Raw genomic sequence first — 23,617 nt, forward strand, 5'->3', positions numbered from 1 at the left:
CCCTTTGGTCGCAATGGGAAAGCCTTTCCATTGAGAATGACACCTTGTACAGGAGATACCACGAGGACAATGGCAAATCATCTTGCTTACAGGCAATAGTACCCAGCAGTGAGCGTAGGACAGTATTACAATACTGTCATGATATTGAAACAGCTGCTCACTTAGGTGTGACTAAGACACTGGCACGAATCCGTCAAAAGTACTATTGGCCAGGTCTTCAGGCAGACACAAGGGCCTACATTGCAGGCTGTGAGAAGTGCTCAAAGAGAAAGAGTCCTCAGAAGAAAAAGAGAGCACCCATGGCAATTGTCGAGAGTGGAATGCCTATGGACAGAATCGCTACCGATATCCTCGGTGAACTGCCCATGACTGATAATGGCAACAAGTACATCCTTGTTATATCCGACTATTTCACCAAATGGACGGAGAGCTTCCCAATGCCATACATGGAGGCTGCAACAGTTACCAAGTCGAGGAGGTAGTATCGCGATTCGGTGTTCCTTCCAGTATACATTCAGACCAAGGACGCCAGTACGAGAGTGAGCTCTTCTCAGAGGTATGCCATGTCCTGCACATAAAGAAGACTCGCACCTCGCCGTACCATCCCCAGAGCGATGGCATGGTCGAGCGATTCAATAAGACTCTTGTCACGATGCTAAGCACTTTCGTCAATGAACACCACTCAGACTGGGATAGATATTTGCCTTACGCTATGATGGCGTATCGAGCATCAGTGCACGAAACGACTGGGTTCACTCCCAACTTCATGATACTTGGTCGAGAGGTATCAACCCCACTTGACATTATGTACGATATGCCCAATTCGGTCAAATACATCCCTACTAATCAATGGGCTTGGCATCTCAAGGAGACAATGGAAGATGCCCATAGACATGTAAGGGAAAACATTAAAGCGTCTATGATCAGGCAAAAGCGATATCATGACCAGAAGTTATCCTGGCAGCAGTTTAAAAAGGGTGACGAAGTGTATGTCTTTTTCCCGGTACGGAAAGCGGGATTGTCGCCGAAGTTTACAAGCTACTGGCGTGGTCCGTACGAGGTCATTGACAAAATGACAGACATTACCTACAAGGTAAACTGTGGACCACGAGGCAAACCACAGATTGTGCATGTGGACAGATTGCGTCTCAAACGTAGCCAGACGTTGAGAGATGAGGTTGTAGAGGACAATAGTTCTCAGGAAGACACTGGTCAAGACACAGAGAGGAGTGTCACTGACAATGAAAGAAATGACATAGAAGCACCCCCAAGTGGTGACGACTTGGTTGTTAATGAAGGTGGGGGTAGAATCAGAAGACCGCCTACCTGGTTGCAAGACTATGTGTTTGATTAAATGAACACGGAGTGACCAATGTAAATACTTAACCATTTTGTTACTTGTTTTGCCATATTGTTAAGGTCATGCGGGACGCATGTTCTTAAGGGGAGGGAAGTGAAATGGTTGAGAGAGTTATCTCCCGTTACTTATGTATATAATAATAGATAATCAATGTAAATATTGTGATTAATTGGTCAATTGACATAAGGAATATACAAGAAATATTTATAAATGATGTTCTGTAGGAAAATGGTAATTGTGTTGCCGAAGGAAAGGCCGTTTGTTGTATTTTGTTAATGTTATATCTGAAAACTTGTGAACATTGATCAAGTTGGCGTACAAAGTGTAGTACGACCAACTGGCCTGTGTCTGCATTCTGGTATATTACCACTTGGCGTCTGCAATTTGGTGTATGCAACCTGGAATGTGCTTCTTGCTGTATTATACTTACATTGGTGAATTAGCTGATGACCATAGTGTGGGCAACTTGAATTAGTTGCTGACTTAGTTAATTGATGTGTGGTAGAGGGTAGAAGAAAGTGTACCCTGTGGCAAGGATAGCAAGTTGCATTGTATTTGGAGCCATTTGGCTGTATAAGTGTACTGACCAATTGGTTAGCAGAAGACACCAGGCAGGTGTCAACATAGAAGACCAGTATTCAGGAGACACCAGGCAGGTGTCTGTTGGCTTGTTTAATTAGTAACTTATTCAGGCAATTGTCATAAGGCACCAGGCAGGTGCCAGTATCATTGTATATATTACAAAAAGGCAGTTAAGTCATTTGATTTAAGGACACTAGGCAAGTGTCATATTATCTGTATATATTGCATTAATCATACCCCCAGTAAAACTCGGTAATCCGAGCACGGACCTACTGACCGCTCAGGTCCGACACGTTACATTAATAAGACCAGAGAAATGTAATTGAAATATGTCTTTCCACATTTGTTTCGGCAGTATTTTTTTTCATTTCTCTCTGCAACCTTTTTTCACGCTGATTCACAGAAGGCCCAACTTTATTAATAGGAGTTATGTGTCTTTTCTCAGTCAGAATAGAAATAAAATAAATTTTAATGTAAAGTTTGTAAATATTCAGGCTCTTTATTTGTTTTTTCTTGGGAGGAAGGGCATTACATATTTTTAAGATGATTATTAAGATGATTATTCCTTATGCAAATTTTTAAAAACTTCGTTTTCTAACTGCAAAATTGTATTGCTTAGTTTCCTTGCCGAAGGTAAGGAACAGTTTTGAGTTGATAGTTTTCATAAAAATATAAACTTAATGCGAACATTATCATTTTTATACCCACTATTTTATAATGTAATTTTTTTCTTTTAAACACCTTCTTTTTATTTTTTATCTACAAAATATTTATAATTGAGAAGCCTTTGCAACATGCATTACATCTAGCTGCAGAAAATTTAGAGTTATGGATTTATATTTTAGTTAACTTTGAAAACTTAATTGATTCCGTCAAGTAAATGTTGAGCCCTTTACATCTTTCTTTGACAACGTTGGGGTATATTTCTCTTCATTTCAGCATTTCACTATCCCTTTTATTTAAGTAATGACTCTAATTCTTGGCCATATTATCGAGTATAATCTGGTTTGGGCCAGTTTACGCTTTATAATTCATTATAATTTAATTTTAAAATAATTAAACAACTTTTGATGTAAAATTGTGTTGCTTTTTATAAGTTCAAATTTACTGCGCAATAATACAACCGTAGTAACGGAAGTGATTTGAAACAAGGGGAGGTAATAACTGATACATAGATCTGGCAGCCATGATGCTTGTTTACATGACGTAAGATCGAGTAATTGTTTAAAGTTGAAGGTACATTTATTAAATCTGGAATTTTCCATGGAATCTGAGGACTGGAAATGAGGGGATTGCATGGGTATTATGATTAAGCTGGTTGTCAAGGGGGGGTGTCCCCATACCAAACCAGATTATACAAAATGTTATAAGTTCCTTTTTGGAAATCAACCAATGAGAGGTGTGAATACAAGCAAATAAAATTATTTCTTAATGTTAGATATTTTATATCTTCATCTTGTATATTTTATCCGCCACCCAAAACCTTTAAAGGCTTCTTTTGAGACCCCCCCCCCAAAAAAAAAAAATTAAAATAAAAATTATAAAAGGTAATATGGGTAAAATAATATGCAATTTAGTATAAGAGTATTCCTCAAATAAGAAAAGGAAAGTTTGGTGATTAATTGATGCAGGAAAGAAGGTGAATAGGGCAGGCAGAATGCCTATAGTGCGACAGATAAGATGTGAAAATTTAAATCTCAATTGAATCCAAATTCTACTTGATATTTCATCTAATATTAATGTATACTTTATGTAAAATTTCTACAATTTACAAATACCCACAAAGACAAAATATTTGCTGATGAAAATGCTTATACACACTTAAAAGAACAAAAACGATCATTTTCTTGTACTTCAACAATTTTTTTCAATATGAGTGGGTCTTCCCTCCATTTTTTTTTTGAAAGATGATCCTAAAAGTGTGCTATAAAATACACATTTTGTGGTATTCAAAAACATGGAGCGAAGACCCACTATACCTTAAAAGTACAATTTTATTACACAACATTAGCATCTTTCCGAGAAATACTTCGTCCATTAAGTCGCAGGTCATATCACAAACATGTTTTAAATGCCTAAAATCACCATGAGCGTTGTAGCATAATAGTTAATGCTTTAGTCTCAAAGCAGTATGCTATTGATACGTCGGATTTTTATTGCTTAGGCCATCCTTAAAAAAATGCTTGTTTGGAATTGCCGCCTGAAGGGTTTCAGACACAGGAGGAAGGGAGGGAAATTATTTTTATTTAATTGAATATAAATTTAAAATGTTTTATAAAAATCTCAATAAACAGTAAATACGTATACATTTTCTTACTTTAAAAAAAAGTATCTACCATCAACAATAAAACCTAATTTTACATAGGTCTGACATGTGATAAATGTAATGGGCAAAAAAATTGATTAAATAAAAAAAAATCTTCCTACTTTTGGTCAATAAAATTTTTTCAGGAGGGGGCATTTCAATGAGGCGGGAGGCAATTCCACACAAACTATAATTTTATTTTGGCCTTAGGGTTCGAATCCCACGAATACCATCTAATAATTTTATGAAAGAATTTTTTTACGATATTTTTTTCTCTCTCAGAAAAGTTTTTTTTCTCATAATTTCAAAACTTTCAATTATCAAAAGTTAATTTAAATAATCAATTCACATATTTAATATGATTTCTTAATATCTGACGCTATAGGCATTCTGCCCGTCTTGTTCTCCCATCTTCTTAGAGAAATATATCCTTAAACGTGTACAGAAAACTGCACAACATTTGCATGACGGGATCTGTAGCATTTTTGTCTAAAGGACTAAATATATATCAATATAAACCCTATTGTTTTATTTGAAGCTAGTTTATGAAACTTAAAGAGCGCAAACTTTGATTTCGTCTTGTCAAGTTTCACTACATTCAATGTTAGCGATATCAAAATAAATCATTTAATCCTCTGTTCTTCCATTCATTGATTTGGCTTGTAAATGCAGTATTTTCCGCACACAAATAAGAAACATGGTCAAGGGAGAAGAAATATTTGTATATGAAAAAAAATCTACGTAATCAAACCACGCAGATGTATGGATATGATTGGTTAATGGAGTTATACATTATGATAGGCTGATAAAATTCTATACTACTTCTCCCAGTTCTCTGAACTTTCACGGGGATCAATTAAAATACCAGCGTGTATAAAAACACATTTTCTTTGTTATCTATATACTTTATAATACCATATGATTAAGAACAAAAAGACAATGAATAATATGAAAACAAAAAATTTATTATTTAATAATGATTGAATGCGATTTTCGTATTTCTAGGAAGTAAGGTTACATTTTACATAATACATTATATATAATACATGTATAACACTATTTTTAGAACATTATAAATATTAAGATTTTTTATTAAATTCATTACACATCATATTACATCTATAAAAGTTTTACTTTGTAATATATCATCCATGCCATCATTATCTCAAGAATAAAGTCATAATCATTTATAATAAAAGTTTTTAACTTTAACTAAGATATGTGAACAACTATAAAAAACAACTATGGATAAAAGATATAAAAAGTCAGTGAGGTTTGATCATCATGAGGGTCTCTTTTATCTGTTTATTATCATACACTGTAGGATACCATGGTCTGAACCAGGACCCCGGGGACCAGGGACCGTTAAGGAAGGCGTGGTGACACCAGTTAAACCACCAGCCTCCTCTACTGTAAGCAGCACAGTTACCACCACTAACTCCGTCGTTATCCCTGTCTGGGGTACTGAAGGACATCCCAGACAGATATAAATCACCAGTGTGTAACATAGAGTCGCCTGTAAAATTATCAAAGAAAAATGTCACATAAACACCTATTTCAGATTAGATCATTATTATTTACTAAACATTTAAAGCTTAAAGCATCTATAGTATTCAACAATAAAAACGTTTTTTTAATTACTTTAAATTGCATTGCTTTCAATTACAATAGATGAACTCTGTTTTCATTTAATATTTAACGTTGTTTTTCTGTTATCATTTGATTTCTTTTTTGACTGTATACGAACATGTTGATGAGTATCAACAGAAATAAAATAATGATTGACTGATTGAATGTATGTAGTTTAGCGTCTCTCTCGAGCATTTTTTACTCATATGGTAACGCCATCACTTGCCGGATGAGAACTAGAAATTTTGTTTTAAGTCATCATTTCGTAAATTCTATGGTCAATACAATGACCTTGTCAGCAAATACAATTTATCATTGAATGAAATGCTGACTGACGTTTTTCATACCAATTGTTAGTCCATTATTTATACACTGAATTCACTACGGATTTTTTTCCGTTATTTCCTGATTATGACAATGAGCACACGGCGGGTGTGACCGGTCAGCAGGGGATGCTCACTCCTCCATGGCACCTGATCCCACCTCTGATGTTTCGGAGATCCGTGTTTGCTCTGCTCTTATTTTGTATATTTGTTTAATGGACGTTGAGATTGTATACTGTTCGTTATTTCCATATCCTTATTTTATAATACATGTTATACACTACAATTGAGCAGTTTGCTATGTTTTTCGTGCCAGCATCTACTACGACATTGGACCTTGATTTATACAACTTATCCAAAGGACCAGTCTGCACGTCCTACAGTTCGATTGGAACCTGCGATGTAAAGATTCCTTACTTTGCGGCTCTAACCACCGCGCCACGCGGGAGAAGTCAATAAATTTAATTATTATTTCATTCATGTGAAGCCTTTTTTAACATTGAAATGGGTAAGCCTATATACGTACATATAAAGAAGGGATATTCAAAACAATAATTTCATGAACCAGTAAATTGATATAACATTAGAAAATAACGGTTTGATTTTTTCTTTTTTTTGGGGGGGGGGTGGGGGTTGATGGGGGGTACCTCTTTAAGTTAACAGTACAGGAAACAATAGCTTTTCTTCCATTTTATCAACACATTAATCATTAGAATTCTTCAAATTTGTGCGACTACACGTAAATACAATTTGTGACATTAACTTCGTTCATTATTGTTATATTGCTTTTGTTAAGTCTAGTGTGTATATCTTCAACACAAAAGCGGGATAACTACACAAAGTCATTGTTATCGACTGTAAGTAATTACATTGCCAATACAAGTTGTTTTTTTTTTAATTCAATAATCGTTTAACACCTTAATTGATTTCTCTGTATGAGTTATGTATCTGACAACATTACGTACAAGTACGCATGTAATGATTATGACATGGAAATGTTCAATCTTTTAGCAATTTATTACTGATTGGCTCATATAGTATGGACTCTTAATTTTCAATATACAAGGAAAATTTTACTTTCAAAATATTGATATCCACGCATCCCCCTCCATTTATTACGTAATTCTAGGTTTGATTCTCACAAAAAGAATTGGCATTTGTCTATCTGTCACAAGAAATTAAACTTTATCTCCCTCTCTCTCCTTAATATAGGTCGTCATTCGTACATTCTTTTTTTCCGTTTACCTACCCAGGGTCCCGGTAGCTGGTCCGCCAAGAAAAAGTCGGTAGTTATTGGTTTCGTCAGCAACAGAGAACTGGTCGTATAACTCATAGAGCCTTGTCCCATTAGTCAGTGTGATGGATACGTAGAGGGAGGTGTTACTTCTCTTAGTAAGTTGATGTATAACGTCATTTCCTTTAATATTTTATCGTCGTATAATATATAAAGAATTAATAAAGCAAAAAATATTTATTTCAAGTTGTCATATAATTCAACATATGATTATGAAGGTATGCAGAAATTTCTAATTTTGTAGTGCATGCAGCAATGAACTTAATGTTTTAAAATCAAAGTAGGGAAATTGTTATATATTGTATTTTACATAAATTGTTATTAACTTCATTTTAACTGCTAAAGAATTAAATGCTAATTTAAACTGTTAACAATCAGAGAATTATCATCCCCTAAAACAACATAAAATATTACACAGTTATAGAATGGGTACAATGTAAATAGCAAATTAATGGTTCCCCGAGGGAGGGGAATATTTCTGCATCTGGAACCCTAACCCTTTGGGGAGCTGTAAATTTGCTATGTCCTCTGTAGTCATTCCATAACTGTATATAATCTACCTATCCAGTAGGAGTCATTTGGATTGCCAAACCCTGTCTTGTAGTCAGTCCAGGTTCTGTCGAATGCCACCACACCACTCACACGTTTCTGGATAGCCTAAAAATTTATGAATCATGTCGGGTTAGTAAAGAAAGTAGTTTTGTTGTTTTTTTTTAATACATTTTTACTGTGAACAATGTTTCAAATACGTTATTTATTAAAAAGTCATTCAATTTAGGCATATTCTTTCATTTAAATGACAAATTAATTTTAAACTGAGCTAAAATTAAAAAAAAAACGGTTACCCCCCTCCTGACTTGGTCTGAATTTACAAATAAAAAAATAAATTCTTCTACAATGTTTATTTCCAAAATGATATTTCCATAGTACATGAAGAAATAATTGCTTATTTGGGGCAAAATAACAGCTTTTTGTAGGGACCGTATGGCCAGTCTGCCCACAGAGGACAACGAAACAATTCTTTAAACATTATCCGATTGTTTAATTTTATAAACTATTCTTAAAATTAAAATCTACTTAAATCTTTTAACTCTCAACAAACATTTAAATTTTGCCTCTTCATTCATGATATAGTACACATGTTTTTCTACTTTGTGATGAAAAAAAATATTTACTGTCACAATGTTATAAGCTTCTTGTAAGTAAGGTTATAAAAAATATTATTTCAGAATATTGTTCAAGTTTTACAATTTAAGGCTATAAAGTGCTTGCAGGGAAATATATAAAATTTTCCAAGGATTGATGCTGCATAGCAATTCTGTAAGTTGTAAAGAGTTAAAGTATTCACTTCTCAACAATTATTTAAGTTTTGCCTCTACATCCATGATATAGTACACATGTTTTTCTACTTTGTGATGGAAAATATTTACTGTCACAATGTTATTAGCTTTTTGTAAGTAGGGATAAAAAAATTATTAAATTTCACTGTTTGTCAGTTTGTTTTTATAAATATTTAATATCAGCTTTAAAAAATCATTTATAAAAGATATATTATAGTACCTGAAATTGATTTGAGAGAGAGGAAGGGAGAGACAGTGGGGAGAAAAAAAGTTTAACAGTTTAAAAGTTCATATAGGTTTAGTAAATAGAATTCATGGGATAGAGAGAGAGAGAAGAGAGGAAGAAAAGTGAAAGAGAGAGAGAAGAGGGAGAGAAAATACAAAAAATAGATCTTACTGTCCACCCTCCTCCTTCAGTCACCATGTCACAATACACGCTGACACTGGTCTCGTTACCAAAAGGAAATATGTTATATACTCCAGACTGTCTGTGTCCAAGTAGATAGTGGTCTCTACAATCCCTTGTTAGTTTTGAACCTGAATGAGAATATCAATACAAAAGTCCAGAACATCATTATTATAAACACAGAGAGAGTAAGAAAGGATGAAAGACAGTGAGAGAAAAGGATCAATTACCTTTTTCTATGGTTTTCCCCTCCGTCCTTGTAAAATACTGTTCGATAGCCGTTATATTTTCACTAAGAATTTTGAACTTTTTATCAAATTCCTGCAACCTTTTCTGTAAACAATTTTGCTTTAATATTTTCCCTGCCCTCCTGCTTTTGTTGTTTTGAGTATAATTTCTCTTTTTCAGATTCCAGTTTACTGTAAAGTGTTGTTTTGCTGTAAAGTTCTGTCACGTCTGTAAAGTGTTGTTTTGAAACCAGATCTCCATGTTCTGCTGTAAAGTGTTGTTTTGCTTTATAGTATTGATCTCCCTTTTTAGAGATTCCATGGTCTGCTGTAAAGAGTTGTTTTGCTTTAAAGTATCGATCTGTCTTTTTAATTTTTCGATCTTTTGCGATAAAGTGTCGTCTTGCCTAAGGGCTGCAACCTCTCTTTTTAATGTTGCTATCGTTTGCAGCAGAGTGGTGACCGTTGTCTCAGTGACTTCCAAGTTTCTCTTAACAGAGCTGACATCATTCACTGCTGTCCTGACATCATTGACCACGGATACCCGGATGAGGGTCTCCTGGTTGACGAGCTGACGGAGGACGTCGATTTCCCTTACATCACGTAGAGTAGAGTTCGGATTATAAGTACCAGTTAACAAGGAATCTGACTTGGCTTCGGAAATTGTTATCAGAATCTTAAATAGAATGGCAAACTTCATGGTTTGAACGTAGAGATTAAATGCTAGTGCTAGCGTTAGATATCACTTTGTCACGAGAAGACAACACACGGTGGTATATATAGAGACGGTTGGGGATTTCCCTAAATTTACCACGAGACATCACAATCAATTTTAAAGTAGATATTACTAACCTATAAGTAATGACGCATATTTGAAGGCGTTTTTGATGTTTTCTTCTTAAACCGGAGATAGTACTTAACAAATCAGGCCAAAAGTGATTGAATCTAATTTGAATTTTTCCATGCGTATTTGAAATGTCACTTAAAAGAGTAAAGTGAATGTTATCTATGGTTTATCTGGTTGTGTGATTTATTTATATATATAAAAAAAGACATGTATGGTCTATATTATTGTATGGGTATTTATTTTATTTGAGTATATTTTTTGTGGAAAATTTTATTTGTTATTTTTTTTAAGAGAGCATTTTTCTATAAACATGTAAAACTATATCTCATTTTGTCGTTTGAAATGTCTCTTTCTGAAACAACATTTGAAATATTCCCCCCACAAATATTGCAGACGGGCATTTATCAAAGATTGCACAATTATGGACTCTTTTGGTGTTGAATATGGTTTGTTATTCATCAGAAAAATTTTCTTATTGACAGAGGAGAAGCCTCATAAGAAAATACACTCACACGCACACACACCCTTATAGATTCACATAAGGAACTATTTGAATATATTTGCAATTTTGTTATAAATTAGACGATCTGTGAGCATTGCTTAACATTTACATGTAGAAGTGTCAATTAAGAAATTACGAGACTGATGAGAAAAAGACACCAAATTGATAATCCACTACTTCCATGTGTTATAAATTGAGGGGAAATGCAGAGGCCGGGTACAAAGTTCAGAAACATTCTGTACGAGAACCCAAAACAGTTACTTAAAGTTAAAAGTAAAGGTAAAAAGTTCTGGAACATTTTGTATAAAAAGCCGAATCAATGATTATGAGAATTTAAATTTTCTGTATGTGTTTGAGATAAAATTGGGTATTGTCCAACGCCTTTAATTTAGGATCGTATCCCTGATTCCCAGTTGCTTTAAAAAACATATTATTATGTAATTAAAGCATCAGTTTTTGAAAAATAACATATAATGAAAACAGGACAATCATAAAATATCTACCATCACGAGACTCTACTTTTCTCGATAACACTAGTGATTTATTAAGTACATCAATTAAAACACCTAACACGGTTTGATACTAATAATTTGGTTTTTATATTCGTAACTTCACCGACTGCACTATACCGGGGACACTTCATAAACCTCCCTCGACACAGATCTTATCATTTTGAGCGTCTTCTTTATCTAACAATCATTCAAAATTCTTGTGTGAAACATAAACATAACAACCATAATAATAACACGCAGATTCCAACACTTCTTGAACAATTTCTGTCATCAGGTTAATTGTTGATAAGCAAGTTGAGAAACGCCAAAAATATTATGTACCATATAAAGTGAGGTTATATCCAGATATAAATGCATAGCTTCCAGAATCATCTGCATTTGCAAAAGGACTAAATCAGAACTCTGAAAACAAAGATTATTGTGATAGGTAACGACACAGGCTTTCCACAACTTCCCACCTTAAAGACACTTCATTAGAATGAATCTCAAAAGCTGATGCATACCATGTTCAAATAGTTTCTCTCTCCCTCTTTCCTTTTGAAAGTAAGTAAATTTTCCTGTCTCGTATTATATCTTCTATATACAGCGCTCAAGGACATATTGCGGTGATGTTTGCTTCATTAGAAACTGGAAACTTGAAGTGCAATGTCCGATCTTTCTATTATTTTTTGAATGGTGTACACGATTTTAATCCTTTGAAATTAGTTAACTTATTTTATCCGACATTAATTCTGGAAGTACATTACTACGAAACTTTTTGGTATAAAAGTAAATTTTATCTTACAAATAAAAAAAAATTCAAAGAATTATTTCACTAAAGTTATTATATTAAATTAAATTTCTTATACATTTCATCAGAGTTTGGCGAGATGATCAAAATATTGCGTCACTACTGGACTTTGGAGTCATACAAATATACTTTGCTACAAAAAAAAAAAAAAAAAAAAAAAAAAAAAAAACTTTAAATATATAAATGTTATGTTTTATTTTTTATAGCACAGGACACGATTTTTCCCGTCGGCATATGCATGATTGATTTGCCTTTTTATAAAATTAAAACCAAAACGTCACATTATTTTACTAGTTTTTGACATTCTTATATAAATCAAAAGAATTGAAAATCAGACGTTGATATATAGTTATTAAGCTACACATGTTTTATAAGTTGTTTATCAAAAAAAAAAAAAATAAAGGACATAAAACACTCGTAAGAAGACGTGCCAATCACGAGGATTCTCCTCTTTGAGATGAGTAATTATAACAGATCACGAGCACCCTTAAGCATACACTTTATTTTTATAAGTGTTTTCTGTCTCCGCTTAACGTTACTTATGAGAAAAAAGGATTCACTTCAAAACATCTTAAATCACTATGAGTGAAGTTTTGTCATGATGGAATTCTACTATATGGAAAAAGCGTGGAATACCAAGAACAAAGCATAATAATAGATATAAAATACGTTGTAAAATACAATAAACATAAATGCATATCATTAGATTTGATATTAAAGTCCATTACTTACATATCCCAATATTTCTGTCAATAAAAAGTTGAATTTTAAAAATTGTAATCCATGAATCAATCTTACTTCCATTTCACAACTTTAATTCAAATCCCATGTATATGATTTTTTTTCGTAGAAAATTAAATTTGCTAATTTCATTCTCAATTAGAAGTGATATATTTTTAAAAGATAACAAATATTATCTCTTGAATGGTTTTTTATTCATTATTTTTACTCTTGGAAATATTTGATGAATTTATTTTTTTTTTATTTAACACCTGAAATGCCGCATTATATTTTACAGTATTTTTGCGAACTCTTTCATAAATCAGAGAATCAAAAATCAAACCCTGAGATGTCCCCAATTTAAAAAAATAAAACACAACACATAGAGATTGTTTAAAACTCTGAGTTTACTACAATATTGCCACACATGTATCTTACTCCTGACCTCATGGAAAAGTTGTATAAATCCGGACCCATAAAATATCCAGGAAAGGTAGAATATCACCCTTAAACCCACATAAACAGAGATTTAAATTACTACTCAAAAGCAGGTCTCCTATTAGGATCTTCGATGCCACATTTAGGTCTAATATCGACGTTCAATGTATATTCACTACATTGATAGGTTTGTTACACATTTCACCTTAACACATTCCAACTTTTTTTTTATCAAAATAAGAAGCAATCCTGTTCCAATGTTAAACAACCTTAGTTATTGCCTCTCATCAGACATGTTTACTATGGACCGATTATGATTGATTGATTGACTGTATATTGTTTAACGTCCCTCTCGAGAATTTTTCACTCATATGGAGACGCCACCACTTGCGGGTTGAGGGCTACAAATTCTGTCCTATGCTCGGCACACTGGGCCTTTGAGCAGTGAGGGATCTTTTCGTGCAAGGACCTACTGCGACAGGGAGCCTCGGTTTATATAAAAGCATCTCCACGTCCCGCAGTGGGCACCCCGCGACGTAAGGATTGACATGTAGAGCAGACGCTCTAACTACTGCGCCACGCGCTATTGACCGATTAAACAAACAGATAAGGACGGAGGTGTAGATGGCGATAAAAAATATCTCAATGAATTAAAATTCATATTATCTAAAACTTATTCCATGCTACAAAACTTATTTCTGCATAAAATTAACATCCAAAGATCTGCCATTCATAAAAAACATAATAACTTTCGTTGAAAACTTGGCGAAAAATTATACAAATTAACCCACATCCTTACAAAAAAATGATCAAATGTAATTCTATCCATGTGCTTGCAATAACTTAAAAATCAACAATAAAATATCTATCGTTCAGCAAGGTGTTTTTTTAAAATTCTACAAACATCATCTCTAGTTGTGATTTTTTCACAATTAGGAGGCTTTGTAATAATGACTTTCTAGCCGACATGAATATTCATAGAATTTGTTATATGGATCAATGTATATATATCTATAATTTTTCTTTTCAAAACTTATTTATATTTTTAATGTAGCAAACGAATCAGCATATCGACCTTAATTATATCATAAAATGTACAAATATTGATATGTGTTTCAGGGCAAAATTGGTTATATTATTCTCGAAGAGATGAACTATTGTCCGACGCATGGTTCATTTATAAAATCAAGTTCAGAGGATATGGGTATTCATAATTGAGTGTGTAAATAATAGCGTAACAATATGAAAAACGCCAGTCAGCATTTGATTCAATGACACATCGCATTTGCTAACAAGTCCATTTAATCTTCAATAATAATAAATTAAGAACTTTCATAAAGATGAATTTCAACGGGTTTTTGCAGCTAAAAAGTTACTTCTTAACAGATAAAAACACTTAACCAGATCATACTAGATTCATCAAGTAGGTTATATTAAAGTGGGACTTGTCTGCGAATATTCAGTTCAATATCTTAAATAAAAATCTGATTTTAAATAGAACCCATACGGAATGGTGAAGTTGACCGTCAAAAGTCGTTAACTAGCAGTCAACTAGTCGACCATGCAACTGATAACGTGAAAACAATTGACCATTAGGAGTTGAATTCTTTTCTGAAAATGTTCAACTGATTTGAATAGAATGGCAGGTTGACCATTAGCTGAATGCTAATTTTTTGAAAATTTCATGCAGAAAACCAATTGACCACTAGTTGAACACTCCGAATTTTTGAGATTTAATGTAATTAAATAGCTAAAATATTTCCACATAGTTTATGTTTACTATTCCACTAGAAGGAAGTCAAATGAATGATTTTCTAGAATCGGTATTCAAATTAACGTCTGTCCTGTTTGCGTTCAATATCACATCATTCCGATCACCCTACCGATCGATATGATTTGCTTATTTAGGTTTTAATTGGTGTAATACATACTAAATTTTAAATAAATAATTTCCTTTTCTGTGAAAAATAAATGCATCTTACCTATATGCCACCTCATTTCGTTAATTTAGCTCTAAGAAAATTGACCAGACATTATTTTTGTTTACAACGAGGCGTTCGATATTGAACACTCGTATTCGGAATGTTTCGAGCATATATGTATACGTAATACAAACTCAGCTTTCAATAAAACGTCAAGATACTGAACATTAAAATTATTTGAGACTATTTATTAGTTATGTAATAAATTCTTTTATTAACATGTATATTTTATTCGCATCCCTAACACTATAATTATATGCTTCTCTTCTCACCCCCAAACAGTTTTATCAAATTTAAAAAATCTGATTTGATAAAGTTTAATGGACGATTATAAAAAATCAGGTGGCGGATGATATATACAGGTTGTTAAAGAGTATGTTCAAATCAGGAAAGAACAAGTGGTTTATTGACCAATGCAGGAAAGCAGAGTAATATATCTCTGATCGTGCCCTGAAAATCTTGCGCCGTAAATTCCACAACATTTGCAATGACATAATGGGATCTGTAGCATTTTGTCTAAAAGACAAACGTATATATCAATATAAAGTTAAGGTTTTGGAGCTAGCTTTTAAATTTCAAACTGCGCAAGAGAGGCACGAAATTTAATTTCCGCTTATTTCGCTGCTCTGTCAAGACTTTCAACCTAAATGTCATCAAATTAAATCATATAATCCTTTGTTCTCCCATTCATTGATTTGGCGTTTTATATGCAACATTTTCGAGAAATATTTGCATTTCTACGTATTTAAACTACACACAAGTATAGAGATGATAAACTGATAGAATTAATTACTACTTCTCCCCAGTATTTTCCGCACAATTGCAAGTAAAGAGAAGCAATTTTAAACTACACACGGCTACGGAGATGATAGAATGATAGAGTTATATACTTCTCCCCAGTCATATGGCCTTTCACGGGGATTAGTTATAATTCATGGAGTGTATTAATGCATTTCCTCTCGTATACTTGATAATATTATACGATTATTAACAAGAAAGCAATAATATAAAAACAAACATTTAATTACGTAAAAAGATTCAATGCAAATGTCTTATTTTAGGAAGCAAGTTTACATGTACAACACAATTTTTAGGATATAATACATATTTGGACTTAACAATGCATTCATTACACATAATAAATGTATTACTTTATGAATAAATATGAATACCAACATTATGTCAAGATTTAAATCATTATCATCCATTATTTAAGTAATTAACTTTGCATAACATGTGTGAACAACTATTGATATAAAGATATATAAAGTCAGTGAGGTTTGATCATCATGAGAGTTTCTTTTATCTGTGTACTATCAGTCACTGTGGGATACCATGGTCTGAACCAGGACCCCGGGGACCAGGGACCGTTAAGGAAGGCGTGGTTACAGCTGTTAAACCACCAGCCTCCTCTAATGTTACTGGAAGCAGCACAGTTACCAATAGATCTGTCGTTGTCTCTGTCTGGGGTACTGAAGGACATCCCAGACAGATCGTAGTAAGAAGAACCTGTATCTGACATAGAGTCACCTGTAGAATTATCAAAGAAAAATATTACACGAACAGACTATATCATTATTATTTACTTAAAATTCAAAGCTTAAAACATCTATAGTATTTAACAATAAAACTTTTTTGAATTGCTTTAAATTGCATTGCTTCCAATTACAAAAGATGAACACTGTTTTCATTTAATATTTGACGTTGTTTTTCTGTTGTCATTTTATTTCTTTTTTGACTGTATACGAACATATTGATGAGTCTCAACAGAAATAAAAGATTGAATGAATGATTGAATGTTTGTAGTACAGCGTCCCTCTCGAGCTTTTTTACTGATATGGTCACGCCACTACTTGCCGGAGGAGAGCTAGAAATTTTGCCCTATTATACATGTTATACAGGACCATTGAGCAGAGAACGATGTGTTTTTCATGCCAGCACTTACTGCGACACGGATCTCGGTTTATAAGATCTAATCAAAGGGACCAGTCTGCTCTTCCTACGGTGGAATTGAACCCGCGACGTAATAATCGATTCCGTACTTCGCGGCTCTAACCATCGCTCGACGCAGGCAACGTCAATTAATTGAATTATTATTTCATTCATGTGAAGCCTTTTTCTGAACATCGAAACTGATAACCCTATATATGTACATATAAATAATGGATATTCAAACAATAATTGCAAGAACAAATAAATTGATATAATATTAGAAAAAAGGCAGTTTAATTTTTTTTAGGGGGAATGGGGGCCACCTCTTCAAGTTAACAGTACAAGGAAGAATAGCTTTTCATCCGTTATATCAACCATTAGTCATTAGGAATTCTTTAAATTTGTGAATCTAAATGCAATTTATGTTATAAACAAATTTGTGTAACTAGAAACAATTGATGTGATTCACGTATTTTGTATTGCTTTTGTAAAATCTACTATGTTTATCTTCAACAAAAAAGCGAGATAATTACAATAAGTCGTTGTTATCGTCTGTAATTAATAACATTTCCATTACAATTTTTTTTCAATCATTCAACACCTTAATTGATTTCTCTGAATGACAACATTACGTACGAGTACACGTGCATTTATTACTGATTGGCATATATAGAATTGAATAGGATTTTTAAATTACAAGGAAACATTTACTTTCAAAATATTGATATCCACCCCCATCCCCCCCTCCAATTAAATGCGTAACAATAGTGCTGGTTTTCGAAGAAAGACTTGGCATTTGTCTATCTGTCACAAGAAATTAAACTCTTTCTCCCTCTCTCTCCTTAATATAGGTCGTCATTCGTACATTCTTTTTTCCGTTTACCTACCCAGGGTCCCGGTAGCTGGTCCTCCAAGAAGTAGTCTGTAGTTGTTCATTTCATCAGCAATAGAGAACTGGTTGTATAACTCATAGAGCTTTGTCCCATTAGTCAGTGTGATAGATACGTAGAGGGAGGAGTTCCTTCCCTTGGTAAGTTGATATATGACGTCATTTCCTTAAATATGTTATCAATGAGTTATTAATGTCGTATATAAAGCATTTATAAAACAAACTGCTTTTTTTAATAATTGTTGTGTTAAAAGGCAACATTCAATTGTTATTATAATCAGAAATGCCATAATTCCATTAAACATACATGTTTTTACATGAAATAAGATAAATTCTAGTCCCTTACAATAACACCTGTTACTAAGATGTATTCTCGTTCGTCAAAACAACATCAGATATTATACAGTTATTGCAGTTTTGAGGTCAATACAATGACTTAGCAATCTGAGGAGTACATTATTCACCGAGCCCTAAAAAACAGCAATAATTGTTTTATTATATGATTCACTGATAAAATGATACAGCTCATTACTTGCTCACTTGCATTCAATTAAGTCCTAGCCTAAGTAGAGAGAAACAGGATAAAATTGTGAATAAACCTTACCAGTCGTATCGATTTGATATGTTTTTTTTAATCAATTTTAGTTGCCATGAAAAAAATATAATTTCAGATATTTTATAGGATAGATTTTGAAAGGAAGGAGTATAACCTGGGAAAACTCACTGCCAAAAAGTAAAAAAAAAAACGTTGTTCAGTAAAAGTGTTGGAGGGGGTCCCTGCATCCCGTCTTACCTCACTCACCCTAAAATATATATTCGCTTATGTTTTTTTCACATGAAAAAAATACAGTCGTTTAAATAGCTTTCCAAAACAACTTGTATCAATTTAGAATTTCCCAATCTATTTTAAGATCAATGTAGAGGAAATAAATCCTTGTATTGACCTGGAACGCCATGTGCAGGTCAATACAACGTAGTATTTTTCTAACATAGTTTGATCACAGCCAATCAGAGAGATGGAAATCATCAATCAAATAATAATGATAATTATTTACCAATCCAGTAAGAATCATTAGGGAAACCAAATCCATCCTTGTATTCCGCCCACGTTCTGTTGAATCTCACTGATCCACTCACACGTCTCTGGATAGCCTAAGGATTTATTTATTTTATGGATCAATTATCAAAAGTAATGAAATGTTTGTGAGTTACGTTGTACTTGAAGAATATTTAAAAAACGATAGTCATTCAAAAGTCATTCAAAGTTAGCATATTCTTTTAACCCCCTTCCCCGCAGTCACGCATTTTAACGCATGTGCTTTTTCCTACTTCTGACGCAAAATCACGCATTTACCGTTTCCCCGCAAACACGCATTTCACGCACTTCAAAAAGTTCATTTTATCTTCAATTTATTGCAAAATTCCTTCTATTTTATAATTGCTTTCAATTCATAAAATAAGGAAAGTAATTTTTTCATTGAAATATTACATCATAATATATTTATGCTAAACTTTATAGAAACTTGTACCAGACTATAAAGAGCTTGCGGGGAAACGGTTAGGTCATATTTCTTTGATGTGACATTAAGGGTTATGTTGCATAACAATTCAGTTAGTTGTAAAGAGTTAAGTAAGTTACGCACAAATTTTTAGGTGAAGTAAAATTTAAAATAAAAGGTCAGTAGGTAGGTTATTTTTTTTCAAAAATCAAATTGATTTCAATGTTAATTTCTTTTTAATTATATTTTCCAGAGTACATCTAGAAATTTGGTGGCAAAAATGAAAGTTTTAATCAGAGCAACCAAATTTATCTTTAAACATCGCCTGATTGTTTTCTTTAATAAATCATTTTTCATATGAAAATCTTCTTTTTTTATTCTCATCATCCTTTTAATTTTTCTTTTGTACACTCATGAAACTGAACACATGCTATTCTACTTTGTAATGAAAAGTATTGACTGTCAGAATGCTATCAGCATCATATTAGTTAGGCTAAAAAAATATTAAATGTGAACTCTGTGTCAGTTTGTTTTATAGAATAACGGTTAAATATCAGGCCTGGGGCCATAAAACGTAGACGAGCTATGTATTCCTAGGAAAAAGTGTAACTGAGATCAAAAGTTAGCTCCTCTAAGTTTTATGGCCCCAGGCCAGTTTTACAAAGTTTAGGAATATATAAAAGATAAAGTATAGTACAGTACCTGAAATTGATGGGATGGACAGAGACAGAGATGGGGGAAATGAACGAGAGAAGAGAAGCTAAAGAGGAAAAAAGATGGAAAAAAGATCTTACTGTCCACCCTCCTCCTTCATTCACCATGTCACAATACACGCTGACACTGGTCTCGTTACCAAAAGGGTTTATCTCATATACGCCAGACTGTGTGTGCCCAAGAAGATGGTGATATCTACAATTCCTTGTTAGTTTTAAATCTGTAATATAATATAATATATAACAAGTTGCTGTCCTTTAAAAAAAGGACTGCAATACGTAGACCATATGCATGTGTTTCGAACCGAAATTCAACTAGAAAATAGTTTTAGGTTTAGGGAATTTACATACGTTCATTTACATTTCCACAATGACCTGCCTACTTTGACTGATTAGTACATTCATAGCTAAATTATTAAATTTTATATCCGATTAGCCTATATTTAGCCTATAGTTTTCTAATTTAAAAAAGGTCGGGCTATTTTGATACATGCCAACCATATAAACTGGGACATAATATCTGTTCTGGACTTATACGGAAGAAATCTATCGTTAGAAAATAGATCTGATGGTTGAATTGTAGCACAGCTCTACAGTACGCAGATTTTTAAATTTTCGAACCCCCTCCCCCATGGAACACCGTTTCTACAGGTATCTGTTAAGGTAGAACCTATGTCGGAGAAGTCTTTGTCACAAGATTTTCAAACTTTTCATAATGATAAATTAGCACTTGCTTATCAATCAGTAAAAAGCACATGACATGTTTCCTTGTTATTAAATGTGGTGCAGCCAGTTAAACATGGAATGATAAATACATACAGGGTGTTTCACAATATATGTCACATATCTAAAGACAGATTTGATAAATGACACCAAAAGCTACATATATATTTTAAATATCATTTTAATCAGCATATATTCAAAAATAATTTTTTGAGTCAGAAGTATTGAAAATTCTCTTCTTCAGTTACTATGGCAACAAATCCTAAAATGTTATTCTCCAAGTGTTTTCACAACATTGTCCTAAATAACTTAAGAGACTAATGCTTATAAATTTCAGATCACTGTTTTGTAAGATTCTCAAGATTTTTGAGACTTTTCTTCTTTTATATCTGGGTTTTTAGAACCCCAAAACTGCAAATCTATTTTTATTTAAAGTTGCATTTAAATAAATGTGTCGATTCAGAACTGCCGGTATGTGTTAATTTGTGTCCACTTCTTTTGCTCTTCCTTAATTTCAGTCAATCTTGCAAACCTGGCTCTGAATGTCATTTGACTTTAAACGTTGGAATCTTGTATGTAGACACACTTTACTCAAACTTAAGATTTCGAAATACTCCTAATACACTTACTGGCATTGTTACAACACATCTCCCTAAACTAGGATCTGACTTTCATGAGGTTTTCTCTTTGGTTGACTTCACTCTGATATTGTTTTTATCTCTTCTTGATTTTTGGGGGGTGGGGTTGGGTGGGGTGAAGAGGAGGCAGGGTTTAGCTGGCTTTTATCTTTACATTATTATTTAATTAAAACCCTCTAGCTATTATTAATATAAGAAAAATAAACAGTAATTGCTGGTCTAGGTATTTTTTTTATTATAACCCCTGTAAAATATTTAAGATATCTTAAACGGTTCTAATAATAAAAGTTTACAAAAATATTTTTGCTGCAAGTTTTACTCCATTATGAGAAAGCTGAAATTATGACATCCCTGATTATATCATCAGCTACTTCGTGGTTTACAATAATTTTCCCGATACTACGCAATATAATAATTTTAGATCAATATGCTTAACTATAGTGTTTTGGTATCTTTGGTATCAGTCTCGATATTCAGATCATGACCATTTAGATGTGTGACATATATTGTGAAACACCCTGTACTTCGACTTCACAATTTCAGTCATTTTAGGGGTACTTGTCATGCAAAGAAGACAACAAAATCCCAGTATTGCTTCTTTAAACATCGTTGTTTTTATTGTTTATTAACTGAACAGTATTAAACAATATTTCCCGAGAATAAAATTCTTTTTTATTCAATTGACATAAAAGAAAAGTCCACATTTTCAACACTATAGGCAAATGAACTCTATTTATTTTCAGTCAATTTTCCGACCTACATTTGTAAATATATATCAGAAGTCTTTGTCACAATGTTTTCAATCTTTAATATAATAAAGAACATACCCAAATGATTACAAAATGTGATTAAAATATATACCTTTCCCCTCTAACGAATGAGAGATAGGTTATTTACCGATACTAATATTCTTGACCTTTTTGCACTTACACGCATTTTGTTATTAAATGACTGTTCGGGGCTAATTTCAGCTTCAAAATGTTTATAAAAAATTGTACTTTTAATTTAAAAGCTCATATTTAATATAGAAATTGTAATAAAACCCCATGAATATGAATAAGTAACAAATAATTATGAAATGGAATGCACATCATTTCATGATAGATATAACAAAATGTACACACAATCTACAACACGTACATCTTTGACTTAGACACATTTCATCAAGATATTACATTCTTTACCGGTAGTTGGCAACTGACGATTTTTTAAAAAGATTTTTGCATTCCTTCAAAATAATTACATACCATTTTATATTATTGCAGTTTGTTGTATACATGGCAATTTCATCGCACAATGTAGTCTTGGATTTGTCAACTTAATTAAGGTCAAGATCTATTAAATGAAAGGTGCCTACAGGTTTCTCTAATTCAAGAGATATATTGTCATTTAGCATTATATTAAAAATATTTATATAAATCGAATATTAAGATTATTTTGGCATGATTTTAAATTGAATTCTGTGAATTTCAAAATGCAGTTTTTTCTACCATTTCTATACTGAAGCTGAAAAGTACAAAACTAATGCCGATTTTTTTAAAGCTAGAACTTGTTGAATGAAGTTTTAAAATCAAGGTATTGAGTTATCTAATATGGTATACGTGTATACTCTATACGGCAAGTTCTTCCTACTTTTAAAAATGCTTATTATTTATATATATATATATATATATATATATATATAGAGAGAGAGAGAGAGAGAGAGAGAGAGAGAGAGAGAGAGCACTCGCGCTCACCGACTTGTGGGGAACTCACACCTGACAAAGGACCTTTCTTATGGGGAAAGTTCAGAATTGTGGGGAACTCTCTCGTTCCCCACAAATATGGTCATGGGGTTTTTTGAATTCTACGTGTTCTACTGATAATATTTATTCGATTTGTGGTCATTTTTGAAAAATTCCCCATAAGTCCGTAAAATTGACTCGCAGTAATTTTCTCACTGCACCGTAAAACGAATGTTTGAGGA

The 23,617-nt window shown here is 32.9% G+C and overlaps 4 protein-coding genes across 4 annotated transcripts; 1 reads left to right on the forward strand and 3 right to left on the reverse strand.

Moving 5' to 3' along the window:
* Nucleotides 1-652: 652 nt before the first annotated feature.
* LOC134241607 (uncharacterized) lies at nucleotides 653-1,354 on the forward strand. The gene has a single exon (XM_062723635.1). It carries the CDS (start codon nucleotides 653-655, stop codon nucleotides 1,352-1,354), a length of 702 nt encoding a protein of 233 aa, XP_062579619.1.
* Nucleotides 1,355-5,239: 3,885 nt separating this feature from the next.
* On the reverse strand, nucleotides 5,240-9,569 carry LOC134241606 (fibroleukin-like). Its single transcript, XM_062723634.1, has 5 exons — nucleotides 9,470-9,569; nucleotides 9,231-9,370; nucleotides 8,054-8,150; nucleotides 7,449-7,616; nucleotides 5,240-5,763 (listed from the first exon to the last, which is right to left on the reverse strand). The coding sequence occupies exons 2-5, from the start codon at nucleotides 9,255-9,257 to the stop codon at nucleotides 5,513-5,515; spliced, it is 543 nt and encodes a 180-aa protein (XP_062579618.1). The 5' UTR covers nucleotides 9,258-9,370; nucleotides 9,470-9,569; the 3' UTR covers nucleotides 5,240-5,512.
* Nucleotides 9,570-9,689: 120 nt separating this feature from the next.
* LOC134241609 (uncharacterized) lies at nucleotides 9,690-10,166 on the reverse strand. The gene has a single exon (XM_062723636.1). It carries the CDS (start codon nucleotides 10,164-10,166, stop codon nucleotides 9,690-9,692), a length of 477 nt encoding a protein of 158 aa, XP_062579620.1.
* Nucleotides 10,167-16,360: 6,194 nt separating this feature from the next.
* Nucleotides 16,361-20,553, reverse strand: LOC134241605 (ficolin-2-like). The gene is made up of 4 exons (XM_062723633.1): nucleotides 20,372-20,553; nucleotides 19,134-19,230; nucleotides 18,077-18,244; nucleotides 16,361-16,787 (listed from the first exon to the last, which is right to left on the reverse strand). Exons 1-4 carry the CDS (start codon nucleotides 20,396-20,398, stop codon nucleotides 16,528-16,530), a joined length of 552 nt encoding a protein of 183 aa, XP_062579617.1. The 5' UTR covers nucleotides 20,399-20,553; the 3' UTR covers nucleotides 16,361-16,527.
* Between the last annotated feature and the right edge of the window lie 3,064 nt (nucleotides 20,554-23,617).

Source organism: Saccostrea cucullata, unplaced genomic scaffold, assembly GCF_032062105.1.
Source record: "Saccostrea cucullata isolate Sc308-1 unplaced genomic scaffold, CSIRO_AGI_Scuc_v1 ctg2896, whole genome shotgun sequence".
Classification (NCBI taxonomy): Eukaryota; Metazoa; Mollusca; class Bivalvia; order Ostreida; family Ostreidae; genus Saccostrea; species Saccostrea cuccullata.

Bases quoted from the DNA above. Each gene is read 5' to 3' on its own strand.
- LOC134241609 (XM_062723636.1), bottom strand. From the start codon at position 10,166: ATGAAGTTTGCCATTCTATTTAAGATTCTGATAACAATTTCCGAAGCC.
- LOC134241607 (XM_062723635.1), top strand. From the start codon at position 653: ATGCTAAGCACTTTCGTCAATGAACACCACTCAGACTGGGATAGATAT.
- LOC134241605 (XM_062723633.1), bottom strand. From the start codon at position 20,398: ATGGTGAATGAAGGAGGAGGGTGGACA. The intron at 19,231-20,371 runs GTAAGATCTTTT...ATAAATCCTTAG, and splicing joins ATGAAGGAGGAGGGTGGACA to GCTATCCAGAGACGTGTGAG. The intron at 18,245-19,133 runs GTAAATAATTAT...AACATATTTAAG, and splicing joins TAATGATTCTTACTGGATTG to GAAATGACGTCATATATCAA.
- LOC134241606 (XM_062723634.1), bottom strand. From the start codon at position 9,257: ATGGTGACTGAAGGAGGAGGGTGGACA. The intron at 7,617-8,053 runs GTAGATTATATA...AAAATATTAAAG, and splicing joins AAATGACTCCTACTGGATAG to GAAATGACGTTATACATCAA. The intron at 5,764-7,448 runs GTAGGTAAACGG...ATAATTTTACAG, and splicing joins ACCAGCTACCGGGACCCTGG to GCGACTCTATGTTACACACT.